Here is a 12,785-nt window from a genome sequence, read left to right as displayed (position 1 = left end):
TGCTCACTCACAAATAGGAGTCCTACAAATGTGACAATCAGTATAAATAGAAATTGGGACTCAAGAAAAAGGGATAAAGGAATTCAATGCTCCATCTGCATCTGATGATGTTATGTAGTTTGGTAATGAAATATCTGCAAGAAAACAACCAAGCTCAGAGAGCACCAAGTATCCCACAGTTCAACCCTGAGCTACACATATTATCTTCGATAAGTAATTTATTGTTCTTTGGAAGGATCATCCTACAGCAACTTTAGAAAGAAGTCAGCTGTTAATAACAAGGGGTACCTAAAAGTCATTAATCATATTACCTGTGGTTTTTGTCTTTGAATTGGAGGAAGAGTTGGCATTGTTTGTAAACCAAAGGAATCAGCATAAATTGGAAAATCCATAGCATTTTTCTCAATCTTCTTTTTGTGCCTCAAAGGTTTAGCTTTCCTTAACTGCATTTCCCAAGGATCAGGTTCCTTTCGATAGGGTGAATTATATATGCCTGCAATCTAAAACACACATTATTTTGTTGATATTTATTCAAATTATAACAATGAAATCAATATAAGTAATATTTTTAAAGTGTTTACTCTTGAATCAGAAATGGATCAAAATATAATGCTTATGCATATAATTGGCTTTTCACATCAACTACAATTTTTTGTACTATTTTTTCATAGTTTTCAAAATTCTTTCTGCAGAAAACCATTTCCATTGGACTTTAGACACAAAATTTAAAGCTATAGTGTAGCAAAAAGGTAAAAATTACATGCTATTGTTACCCTACATGATGTATACATGTAGTCCTCAACTTATGACCATAATGGACCCTGGAATTTTCATCATAAGTCACAAGTCAAGGCAACTGCATAACCAATTTTACGATTTTTTTTGCAGTAGTTCTTGGGCAAACTCTACAATATTTAAGTGAACATGCAGGCATTTTTGTTACTAGGTCATGAATTTTGCTTTCTCAGCCAGTTCCATTAATTTCATAATCCATTCTTCTGCTGTAAGAGTTCGCAGTATCTTTCCATCTATGTGCATATCTTAAATCTTGCTGTTGTTATCACATATAAGAACTAAGTCAAGTTTCTTCTCAATCTTTGTATTCATCTTGTTTATCCATTCGTTAAACAAACACTATAGTCAATAAGCAAATCACTGTATTCCTATGGGTGATTTTTTGCTGGATTCTAGCTAAAAAAGGCTGAAATGAGCATGGGAGGTTCATGTCATAACTATGAATGGTTGCTAAGTGACCAGTTGTAAGTCAAGGATTACCTATATTCCCTCAGAGTTAGAGTTCATATAGGATCACAGGAAGATGTCTTAAAGGAAGTCATATTATCTGACCACCTAGCCTATTAATATTATCTATTATAATATTATCTATTATGATAGCTTTATGCTCTAGAACATATTTCCCCCATTATTTCTGCATTGTATTCTTTATGATAGGGCACAATAAAAGAGGCTGGAGAGGAACTGACATGGATTCCTAGCTCCATACCTGTTGTATCATAGCATACATATTACGTTCCATTCATACTGCTGTTATCACTTCTTCTTACAGGAACTAAGGAAGGCACTGGTATATGTGACTTAAGGCACCAATAATTTTAACTAGAGAAAACAGCTGAGAACTTATGCACACAAAAGAGGCGTTATACCATATTTTTATATCTCTTCTTTGATTCAAGAACACTGGTAGTGTGGGGTAAATCATTTCTTCAGACAAGTTTGTTTGTATTGCTGATTTTGGCACATAGGAATGCCTGAAAAACTTCCAGTTAACTGACAGGATTCTCAAAAGAACCACTTGTTATAAAGGCTACTCCATATGCATCTGCTTTTAAACCTGGGATTGTAGAGATCAGCAAGAGTAGTCACAATATTTTTTTTACCTATTTCAGGAGATAAGGAAGGTCTAAATGAAATCTCATAGGCTGTCATTTTGGTTAAAATTGATAGTATGATTTCATCAATTTAACTACTGCATGCTCTACTTCAGATCTTCGATAAAATAGCAGTAATAAATTTTGAATAATAAATACAATCCACAGCATTTTATACATAATACCTCTTTTACTCATGTAATTTAAAATAAAGAACTCAAGAATTCTTATATCTGTCTTCAAAGAGTATGTGCTCCTAATAATTGTGTCTGTCATTTCATGGCTTACATATTCTTTAGGTGTCAAAAATAGAATTTTACACTGCATTACAAAAATGACTATAAAATAATTTATGTACAACTATGAAGATTTGGTTATCCTTTTCATAATAATATATATTGATTAATTTTTCCTTTTACCATTACCAAAACTGATTGTATGTTTTTGTGAAATTATTCACAACAACATTGAAGAATCTTTTTTTGGTTTACTTATCCATTGTTCACATTCCATCTTTGTATAGGTTAGCTAAGTCACAGTTTGATTTGTTTGGCTTGGGCTAAGTGTGAACTCATCAAGCTGGTTTATTCAACAAGCCAGCATTTCTATGATTTAACATGTAAGTCAGCCTAGATGGTTAAGTAGGAACGAGGACTGACTCTTAATGGATCACTTTATCTACAAAGCCATTTTGTTTCCTATTCCTATTCTTTCTAATTAAAATTATAGATTTACTACCCCCATCCCCACCACAATAAAGTCACAAGTAGCGTGGGGAGAACATGACACATTTTTTCTGTATCCATATCTTCCCAAGCATTTCTCACAAGAGCCCCTGTCAAACCTAGACATCATTTTTAGGAATAATTTTCTGAAGTGACAAACACTATAGGGAAATCTGTGCTAGCGGTTAAAAAACCCACAACTGAGTTATTTGCAGTACTGTCATGCTAACTTCCAACTCAATAAGACCAAAGAAATCTCTGGGGAAGACTCTGCTAATAGCTTCTCACTGACCTCCTTGAAGCAGTCTTCTGCTGAATAGTGCACAGTGGTGAATATGGCAAATGAGGTGTGAAAGCTCTGTTAGTATTCCCTCCTCACTTAAAAAAAGCCCCTATGATTCTGACTCACTAGAAAAATAAAATTGGAGCTACACAAACTATTTCTAGTTTTCTGCCCTAGAATTCGCTCTTCACCCATGCATGATCCTTAAGCATTATTAATTTTACCAGATCCTGAGCTTATGAGCAAATGTATCATTTGTTATTCAGCCATCCTTAGCATTACATTAATATTTTGAATTATTTTAATGTTTCATTTTGCTTTCTTCATATAATTTTAATCTTGGTAATGAGAATGGCATGCAAATAAAACAGAAAGCATTTGCTGGAAAGAATCAGGTTAAATGGATATCATGTGTAATATTTTCAGTCCTATGGGTTTCTTCCAAAATGAGCAGATAATTTGTAAAGATACATGTTCCTAATTTCCCTTTGATGATAATAAAGAGTTATGATATTTGCTTTGATACACAGGGATTATTTAACATTTCTTAAAAATAGAATACTGTATTAGGAAAGAATGTTTTTTTGCTGATGGTTGACCCAATATACAGAAATATACTAGAAGCAAAGTTACCAGTTCTCTGATGTTCTGCTAATTGGGCAGAGTCTAGAGATCTTTTGAGTATGCAATCAATTGATTCAGGGACAAAAATATGTCAACATACATTAATTTTTTTGCTACTGCAAATCCTAACAGGTGTTTAACAACAGCTTTAAAATACATTTTAAAAAGCATTCATAGAAACCATTCTTCCTCAAAATATAGGAGTTAATTAAATGCTTGCAGAATATCAAAGTAGCCAATTCAGACTGAAAGATCATATGCGTTATATGTGGAAGGAACTAAGAATTTAAAACACTTTTTTATACAGACCTAATCTACTGGGTTGCGAAGGGACGCGGTGGCCCAGTGGCTAAGACACTGAGCTTGATGATCAGAAAGGTCGGAGGTACGAATCCCTAGCACTACGTAACGGAGTGAGCTCACGTTTCTTGTCCCAGCTTCTGCCAACCTAGCAGTTCAAAAGCATGTAAAAATGCAAGAAGAAAAATAGGGACCACTTTGGTGGGAAGGTAACAGCATTCCATATGCCTTTGCCGTTAAGTCATGCCAGCCACATGACCATGGAGACATCTTTGGACAGCGCTGGCTCTTCGGCTTTGTAATGGAGATGAACACCGACCCCTAGAGCTGGAAACGACTAGCACGTATATGTGAGGGGAACCTTTACCTTTAATCTACTGTAATTAGTCTGGGACAATAGAACATTAACCTATAAGGTTTAATCATGGTGTAGCTTGTCTAACTATGATTTGCCTATCTAAACTTATCCAAGAAAAGCTTTTTGTTTTATTTTCCAGCTCCATTTTTTTAATGGAATGTTGTAATAGTTTGCCTATCATTTATTTGCCTTTAACCATGAACTATTATGTCTGAATCTAAAAGCTTATTGTTAGTTTGTTTCTTTGTGCAAGGTAAGTCACCGACCAGAAAACAAGGGTAAGAAGCCAAAACAGATAGCAAAATGAAGCTACACTATCGACTAATCTGCTCTTACTGGTATTTTCATTTCCATCTTAGTTTGTTTGACAAGAGCCTGTTCCCACTTTCCTAAGCCTCACAAATCATAAAGCCGAGCTTCTCTTCTTCTATTAGAGGAAAGGGAGATTTAAAGGGATCACAACAGTTATAATAGCATCTCAGCTTGAAGACATGCACAAAACACCACTTCACTCCCTATGGGATACCTTGACTTCTTCATCCCCAGAACTGGAGATAAATACCTTGCAAAGTAGAGATTTTTTATTTCTTTTGGGAAGGATATCTACTAAAAGTTATTGTCTTCCTGTTTTTTTTGTTTTTGTTTTGGTCATTCCAAATCATAACTGCAAGATCCAACAATGACTGCAGATAGGTATTTCTAGTTGAGATATCCTTCTCATACATAGACCAATCATTATAGTCCTTAGGATCATAAAATTTACTGTATACAATATATGTATACCCTATACATACCTAGCTCCCTCAATTGTTTTTCATATGATTTAACCTCAAGATCCATTATTATCTTTATTGTTCTTTGCACATTTTCTAGGGTCTCAGCCTCTTTTTTGTATCATGTATCCAATTGTGGCCTCACTAGTGCAGTATAAAGCAGCATTATCACTTCTTGTGATCTGGATGCTATCCCTCTGTTGATGCAGCCCAGGACTGCTTTTTTTGGCAACTGCAATACATTTCTGTCTCATACTTAAGCAGTGGTCCACAAGGACACCTAGATCTTTCTCATAGTTAATACTGTTGAGCTAGGTACCATCCATTTTGTACCTCTGCATTTGGTTTTTCCTGCCTAAGTGCAAGAACTTATTCTTCTCACCACTGTACTGCATCTTGTGGGATAGGATCCAGTGCCCAAATCCTTCTGGATCTTGAGCCTATCTTCCAAAGTAATACCTATTCCTCCAACTTAGCGTCATTTGCAAGTTTGATGAGGTTCCTATCCCTTCTAGATCATTTATGAAGACTACTGGGTCCAAGACCCCATGCAACCCTCCATGTAGATAAATTCCATTGAGGATTATCTGCTGAGAACACTTGGTCAGTCAATTGCAAATCCATCTAGTGGTAGTTCTGTCTATTCCACATTGTTCTATCCTATCAATAGGTTGTGGTCCATTTTGCCAAATGCCTTGCTGAAGTCTAAGCATATTATGTCCACACCATTTCACTTCTCCTCTAATTTAGTTATTTTAAAAAGACAATAATGTTTGTATAGCATTATCAGTTTTTAACAAACCCATACTGGCTTCTATTAATCGCCTTGTTCATTCATAGGGGCTTTGTATGTGCTCACAAATCCTACACTTGATTATCTTTTCCAGGATTTTCCCAGATATTGATGTCATGCTGATTAGCCTATAATTCTCTGGATTCATGTATACACACACACACACACACACATCACATAATAATGTTAAAAGTTTTTGATCTTGTGCGGTTGCATTAGCTGTCCAGGGCCACACATAACCAGTGGGCTGGAGGTAGGTCACACCTGATCTAGAATAAGTACAATGTTGCTATGACACAGTTCTGAGTGATACATATAAAATACTTTAAAATTAAGTAAATCAGCTTTCCAAAACATGTGGTGGAGTTCTAAAGTTTGAGATCAAAGTAGTGAATCAAGTTTCACTGATATCTAAGTGACTGTGGACACTTGTATCAAAGAAAGGTCAAAGAAAGTATCTTAAAGAAAGATACACATGTAACAGGTCCACTCATAGCAAGATATGTAGTTCATTGTTAGAAGCACTCCTTAAGTTGCCAAAAGACGGAAGAATATTAGGATAATTTGATATGTTTTGTTCATATAATAAACTGTTAAAAGTTCAGTTAGCAAGCATGTGAATGGCATTATTTTTCTTTCTATTTAGTGTTTGAAGTTTACTATGTTATCTAACCTGGAATAGCCACTTTTTTGGACTTTATAATCCATGAAAAGCCTTGGTTAGAATGTTCAGATGAAACGTTTGGTACTGTGCTGTCCAGACAGTATATAGTAATGGGAATTGAGATAGTTAAGTTAGGAATTGGGAGCTTCTCCCCTTAAGGGAATGCATCATGGTAAATGTAGTTAAGGTATCATGGGAAATGTAGTCCATGTCATGTGGTCATATCTGCAATCCTGATTGATCACTGGATTGACCCTTGGTTGGGCTGGGGGAAGCCTTTGTTCCCTTTCCTTGCCTGAACCCAGCAGCATGCTGGCTCCCTCCGCTCTATCGATATGGGATAAAGAGAACTGTCTTTTTACACTATGAAGTCAGCTATGCAAAGAATTGGACATTAGATGGATCTCAACGTAACCATGAGTTATATTTGAGGATGCCTTATAAACCAATAAAGAAACTTTGTATGGAAGCCTTTGTAGAGTTATCTGTCTGTCTTTCTATTCAGCAAGCGAATAGAAAGACAGAACAGGTACAATATGCAAGGCTAGGAAACTGAATCACGGGGAGAAGTGGGCGCTCAAAGATTCCTTTTTAAATTCTATGCTCTGTACTTTGTGCCTACTCAACATTCTTGATAACAGGATAGCATTGCCTCAGAAGTTGGAAGAGGAAAGTTATCTTTGTTATTTCAGTTATCTCAGAAGAAGATAGGAGTTGATTCATAGAGGCCAACTTTCACAGATAAATTAGGACAGAAAACAGCCTCCAATGGATGGATAACTCTACATCAATGCATTGAGCTACTCCTTTCATTACCATAGAGTCTAAAAATTACATTTGAGGAAAAGATCAAATTGACTTCCTATGAGGACTGAACAGTGCTTCAGATTCAAATACAACATGTTTCAGAATGCTCAGAATGATGCACATAACACCTGTCTGCAACTCCTTAAACCAAATGTGTGCTTTCATGGGATCACACTGCGGTTGTAGACGGCAACCCCATAATCCTGGGAAAAAATAGAAGTGCTTTAAGGAGCTTCTTACTTCATAGTTAAACTTCTTACATTCTTCACAAGATTCCACAATGTTGTAGAACACATGCTGATTACTTGTATGGAGCTGTGTAGCTAGCTAAAGACTAGATGAAGGCTACACATGAAATGAAATGAGATGGTGAAAGATCAACTCTAATACAGGTTGAGTATCAGCCAGAAACATGTTTTCATGTCCATATAGAATAGCAAGCAACAAAACAGTTCCTTTCACCAATAACAAGCCATGTCTTAATAGAGCAATTCCATCTCCTTTTAGCAAGGAAGAGTACCATTTGTTAGAAGTCATGTTACGATTGCTGAAGAGGCAAAAGAAAAGGAAATATCTAATTTTGCTAGGTAGCAGAAATACTCATCACAAGTGTGCAGTTTATAGTTTTTGCTGCAAATAATTTTCTTGAGTTTGAAAAGATATAAAATGTTTCATAAGTTAGTGTAGATATTTTGAAGTGTCATCAAATCAGATTTGACTTCTACTGACTGCTAAAGTATATCTATATACTGCTAAAGTATATCTATATATCTATATATCTATATACCGTGGATGGCTGGTTGGATGGATGGATGGAAAGGAGGGAAGGAGAGAGGGAAGGAGGGAGGGAAGGAAGGAATAGATTTTTTTCCTGGGAACTTCAAAAAAGCAATATTGATTTTTTTTTAAAAAAAAAAGAACATATAAACATTTATCAGAAATATTTATATTGTATAGAAACAATAACTGGGATTTTACAAAACTTAAAATTTCTGTTATAACTAAAACACTCTCATATTTTACTAATACCCTGAGTATAATGGGTATATGCTTTTGACAGGCATCTTGTCCAACTGTAAGGTAAAGATTAAAGGAGTCCTTGCGAGTTTTACTCCACTAGTCATAGTTGATTTTAGGGGACGGTACTCATCTATGTTTCTAGGCCTTTGAGCCAGTGCTGTCCAAAAATGTTTCCGCAGTCATGTGGCCAGCATGACATGATGTCACAGCGCAGAGTATGTAGTGAAACACAAAACACTATTACTTCTCACCAGAGTACCTATTTATCTATTCACATTTACATGCTTTCGAACTGCTAGATTGGCAGGAGCTGAGGCGAATAATGGGAGCTCACTCCGTCACATGACACTTGGATCTCAAACCTAGGCTGTTAGCTTTCCAGCTGACAAGCCCAGCATCTTAACTGCTGAACCATTGCATCTCTCCAACTGTAAAGAAATTTAAAATACTGTTGTTCTAAAGATAATAGCACAACAAAAATTTTGTATTCCTCTGGATTCAAGTCAATTAGGATTTGAAACATAACCAAGCAATACCATCCAGTAAATAACTCCTATATGCTGGTAACAATCACTGTACCCGTGACAAAATTGATGCCAATTGGGCCCAACTCCTAGCGACTATATGGATAAAAACCTTCCATCACAGCAATCCACAACTTTTTCAGGTATATTTCATTGATATATTCACATATTTCATTTACATCTCATGATCAAAGTATGTGATCATTTGGCTTGCTAATCACTGCTTTAAAGAAGCAATATATTTTTCTTGCAATACATGGTTCTATTATTGATTTTTCCAAAATCTTTAATTCAAATTCAAATGTTTTTGTTTTCACTTTTATCCCAATATACAGGTTCATAACCCTACACTACCACTGAGAAAACTATGGCTTTAACTATTCTGATCCTTGTTGTCATAGAAATATCCTTCACCCTTATCTAAATTTGTCACTGCCTTTCTCCCTTGGATTAATCTCCTCTTTACTTCTCTAGCATGCTGTCTATCTTTATCTATTACTGAGTCTCAGAAAACAAAACAATATACCACCTTCACTTCTTCATTGTCAAATGCAAATTCCCTAAGCAGGCTGGTTAAGATTCATTTAGTTTTCTTATTAAATATTAACCCACATTTTTCACTATCTATTTTTGCTTTTCTAAGAGTAGTTCCTGAGCTGTTCCTTTCACCAAGTAAGCGAAAATCTAGTCTTCTAAATCTTTGCTTTCAGTTAAGCATATTGTGCTGCATATTTTCAATTCTTAATATTTGACTTCTAATTCTGAATCTACTTGTCACCACTTAAAATTTTACTATGCTTATATTCATTGTAAAGTTAAACAAATAGGGTAACATTGATATTTATCTCATTCTCTTTCCTATTCTGTACCCTTCTATTTCTCCAAATCTAATCTTCACAGTATCTTCTTTTTCATTGTAATGGCAGGTGGTGCTTAATTATGTTTTAAGTTAAAAAAAACAACTCTGTATGATATTGATCATATTAAACAACTGAAGCTAAAAAGCTACCAAAGCCTTTATGACAATGATTGAAAAAATGTCCACATATGACATCTATATAATTTGTTTTACTTAATATATATTCACAGTATAAGAAAATAGAAAACCAGATTTGGGGAGGGGATAAATGCAAAAGAATATAGAGATTCAACTGAAATATTTCCTAGAAAAGGAAATTCTGAATCAACACTGACCAATGCACTTCATCATTATTATCAGGACATACTATTGCCAAGGGATTTATAAAAATCCCACTCAGCAAATAATTGCCTTGCTGTTAGGAGATAGTCAAGAGTGTTAACATACTGTCATAGACCAGAATTTAGTCAGATATTCAACATTCAATTACTCTTGCTGAGAACAGAAAAAAAGCATGATAGTTTTTCAAACCACTACAATTATGCCTCCACAAGAATTCCACTGAACATTCTTGCTAATCTCCAGCTAGAAAGGTAGGTTATAGCTGTAATTCTGATAAGAGATATGATAGAAGAATCATCAAAGATGGGGAAGGTCCTGATGTCAGCAGATCATGCCTATCTGACTAGAAGAAGATCAGAAGAAAAGAGACTGGCATTCTGCTGGTCTAAGTGATCACTAGTTAAGTGAAAATAAAGGGAAGGGATTTAGGGACAGCTGAGGCCTAAGTTAGAAGAAACTTAGCAAGAAAATCATTAACATAAAGAAGACCTGTTCTAGAGTTGTATATACATTTTAATGTAATCTTTTAACTTTACCAATATTCAAATGTAATGATAAACAAAATTAACAGTACTATATGAAAATGGAGAAACATCAGATTTTTTTCAGTCAAAATCCAAGCAATCTGTTATCTATGGGAAAATTTCACATTTTACGTTTGTACCCAAAACTTAAGGATTGATCTAGGATTCTGATTAAATGCAACTTCGATATGTAATATTTATATTTAATGAACTTTTTGTTATGGTTATTACAATTATAATTTATATTTATATACAATATAAATTAGGAAAGACACATATATAACTCCAAACACAAGAAAAAGAAAGATTACATTAATTTTTCACTTTTGTTCATTCAAAGTCCAAACACTATATTTGAAGACACTTCTAAAGAAACAGTTGAACAAAAAGTTTATTAAAAGCTATGCTCATTTATGTTCAGCCAATGAAAACCTTAACTCTAAAGTGTAGTTTACCAATTAGAGTGTTTCCTGCTGTTTTTATTTTAAAATGGGTTATTTGTTTTCCCATATTTGATTTATCATAAAAATAAACTTTTTATGCAGTCATTGCCAAAATAATAAAATAGGAATAGTTTGTGAGGAAAAATGGTTCATATTTTTGCTAACAAAGTTTCTTTTGTTTCTAATAAAAACAAATAAAGAAAAAACACTAAGTAAATTCAAATTATCTTTTTCAAATCTTGTCAAATCAACAGAAATAAATATATATATTTGTACTGTATGTATAGGTGATTTTTCAGTGCAATTATTTTGCACAAGGCAACCAGTAGGTGGAGCAGATAACATAATTTATGACTTGGGAAACATTGGCAAAGATTTTATAGCAGGTTTCTTCATAATTACAGGGATCATGAAGAAAGAATTTTCTTCAAACAAAGGAAGGCTTAAATGTGTTAGGTGTTACTTGACTAGTTATTGAAACCACAGATAAACGAAGAACGTTGATTAAAAGCTCAATATTTTATAAGTATCAAGTTTTAGAGCTTGTCATTTATTTCTCTAGGCATCATCCTCTTGTAATGTGAGTTTTAATCAAAGTACAATTCTGCTTCTATTTTTAACTTCTTTTCATGCTTATTTAATACCAGCTTTAAGCACACTGAAAAAGGAATGTAAAGGAATATAGAAAATCTGTATACTATAATGGATGCAAATAATTTCATTTTTTTGGAATAATATTTGCATTAACATGCTGTCCACGAGATCATAGTGAATGTGTAATACCTTTCAATTTTGCAAAAATAATTGGGCATGTGGGGGGAGGTTAAAAATTGAAATACCAGTTCTTAAGTAGTATCTCAATGAATACATTATATTTGCAGGCACGGTCATGGTTTTTGCATGCTTATTCCCCCAAAACCTAACAAATGAAAACTGCACTAAATTTGTTTCTGAACTTTTCTTCCAAACCATGTAAACCATTTATATTTAATTTCCACATTAACCTTAAGGATTATGATCTTCTGCCCTGAGTCCAGTTTTCCATTTTTTTCTATTATTTGAGGTTATTATATATTCTAGTTAAAGTTTTAAAACAACGTGACGTGTTTTTTTGCAGGGTGATTATTTTCACAGTACTCTTTCTGGCAGCATATGAATAATTCATTCTTAATAATATTCATGTACTAATTAGTCTTTTCTTCTGTTTCTTCACAAACAAACCTTGATTTCACTAAATTTACAATTAAAATAACTAATTTCTACTAATCAGTTCACTTTCCCATAATTAATTGCCATGCAGCTTATATAAACAAACTCCACCATTACTTATTCATGATTGATGTGACAGAGAGAAAAAAGAGGGTGAGACAATTTTGGTTATGAAAGCATTTGGCATTGTGATTGATCCTTGATTGTAGGAATGATACTTGTTAAGTAGCAAGTACACATGCTATTTATTATAACCTCCCCCCACTAATTCTCAATAATAAATTTACTTAATAAAGATTGAAATAATTGTGCTGCATTTCCTAAATATAAATAGGTGGTACCTACAAACATTAATTCCCACTGATGAGAAATCAGGATTAAAAAGAGGAATACTTCCCATATCAAACTACTTTTCAGAATTGAAACGTATTTCTGAGGGAGTAACTAAATTTGTCTGAATACTTTCAACAACAATAAAGAAGCAATGAAAGTAATTGTGCGGAGCCTAAAGAGTTCTCCGATAAGTTTTTAAAAGACATCTTAGACTTACAATTTAAGTCAAACACCACAATGAAGGAATGTAATTCCGATCTAAACTTCAGTTCAATTAAAAATTTTTAAAAATCAAATAGCTCTTTGGCTTAATAA

General features: G+C 34.0%; 1 protein-coding gene across 3 annotated transcripts in view; it reads right to left on the bottom strand.

Annotated features, from left to right (window-relative positions):
• The window catches only part of SPATA17 (spermatogenesis associated 17), a 98,784-nt gene that overhangs the window by 42,295 nt on the left and 43,704 nt on the right, over window positions 1-12,785 (bottom strand). For all 3 annotated transcript variants that reach the window (XM_087964001.1, XM_026680345.2, XM_087963991.1), the window contains one exon: window positions 312-500. In XM_087964001.1, coding sequence (XP_087820127.1) covers window positions 312-500 — 189 coding nt within the window. The remainder of the gene's footprint in view (window positions 1-311; window positions 501-12,785) is intronic.

Source organism: Notechis scutatus, chromosome 1, assembly GCF_049901735.1.
Source record: "Notechis scutatus isolate UNSWTSFEM ecotype Mainland chromosome 1, rNotScu1.2, whole genome shotgun sequence".
Taxonomy (NCBI): Eukaryota; Metazoa; Chordata; class Lepidosauria; order Squamata; family Elapidae; genus Notechis; species Notechis scutatus.
The sequence above is the reverse complement of the archived record's forward strand: the minus strand, read 5'-3'. Positions and strand labels throughout refer to the sequence as shown.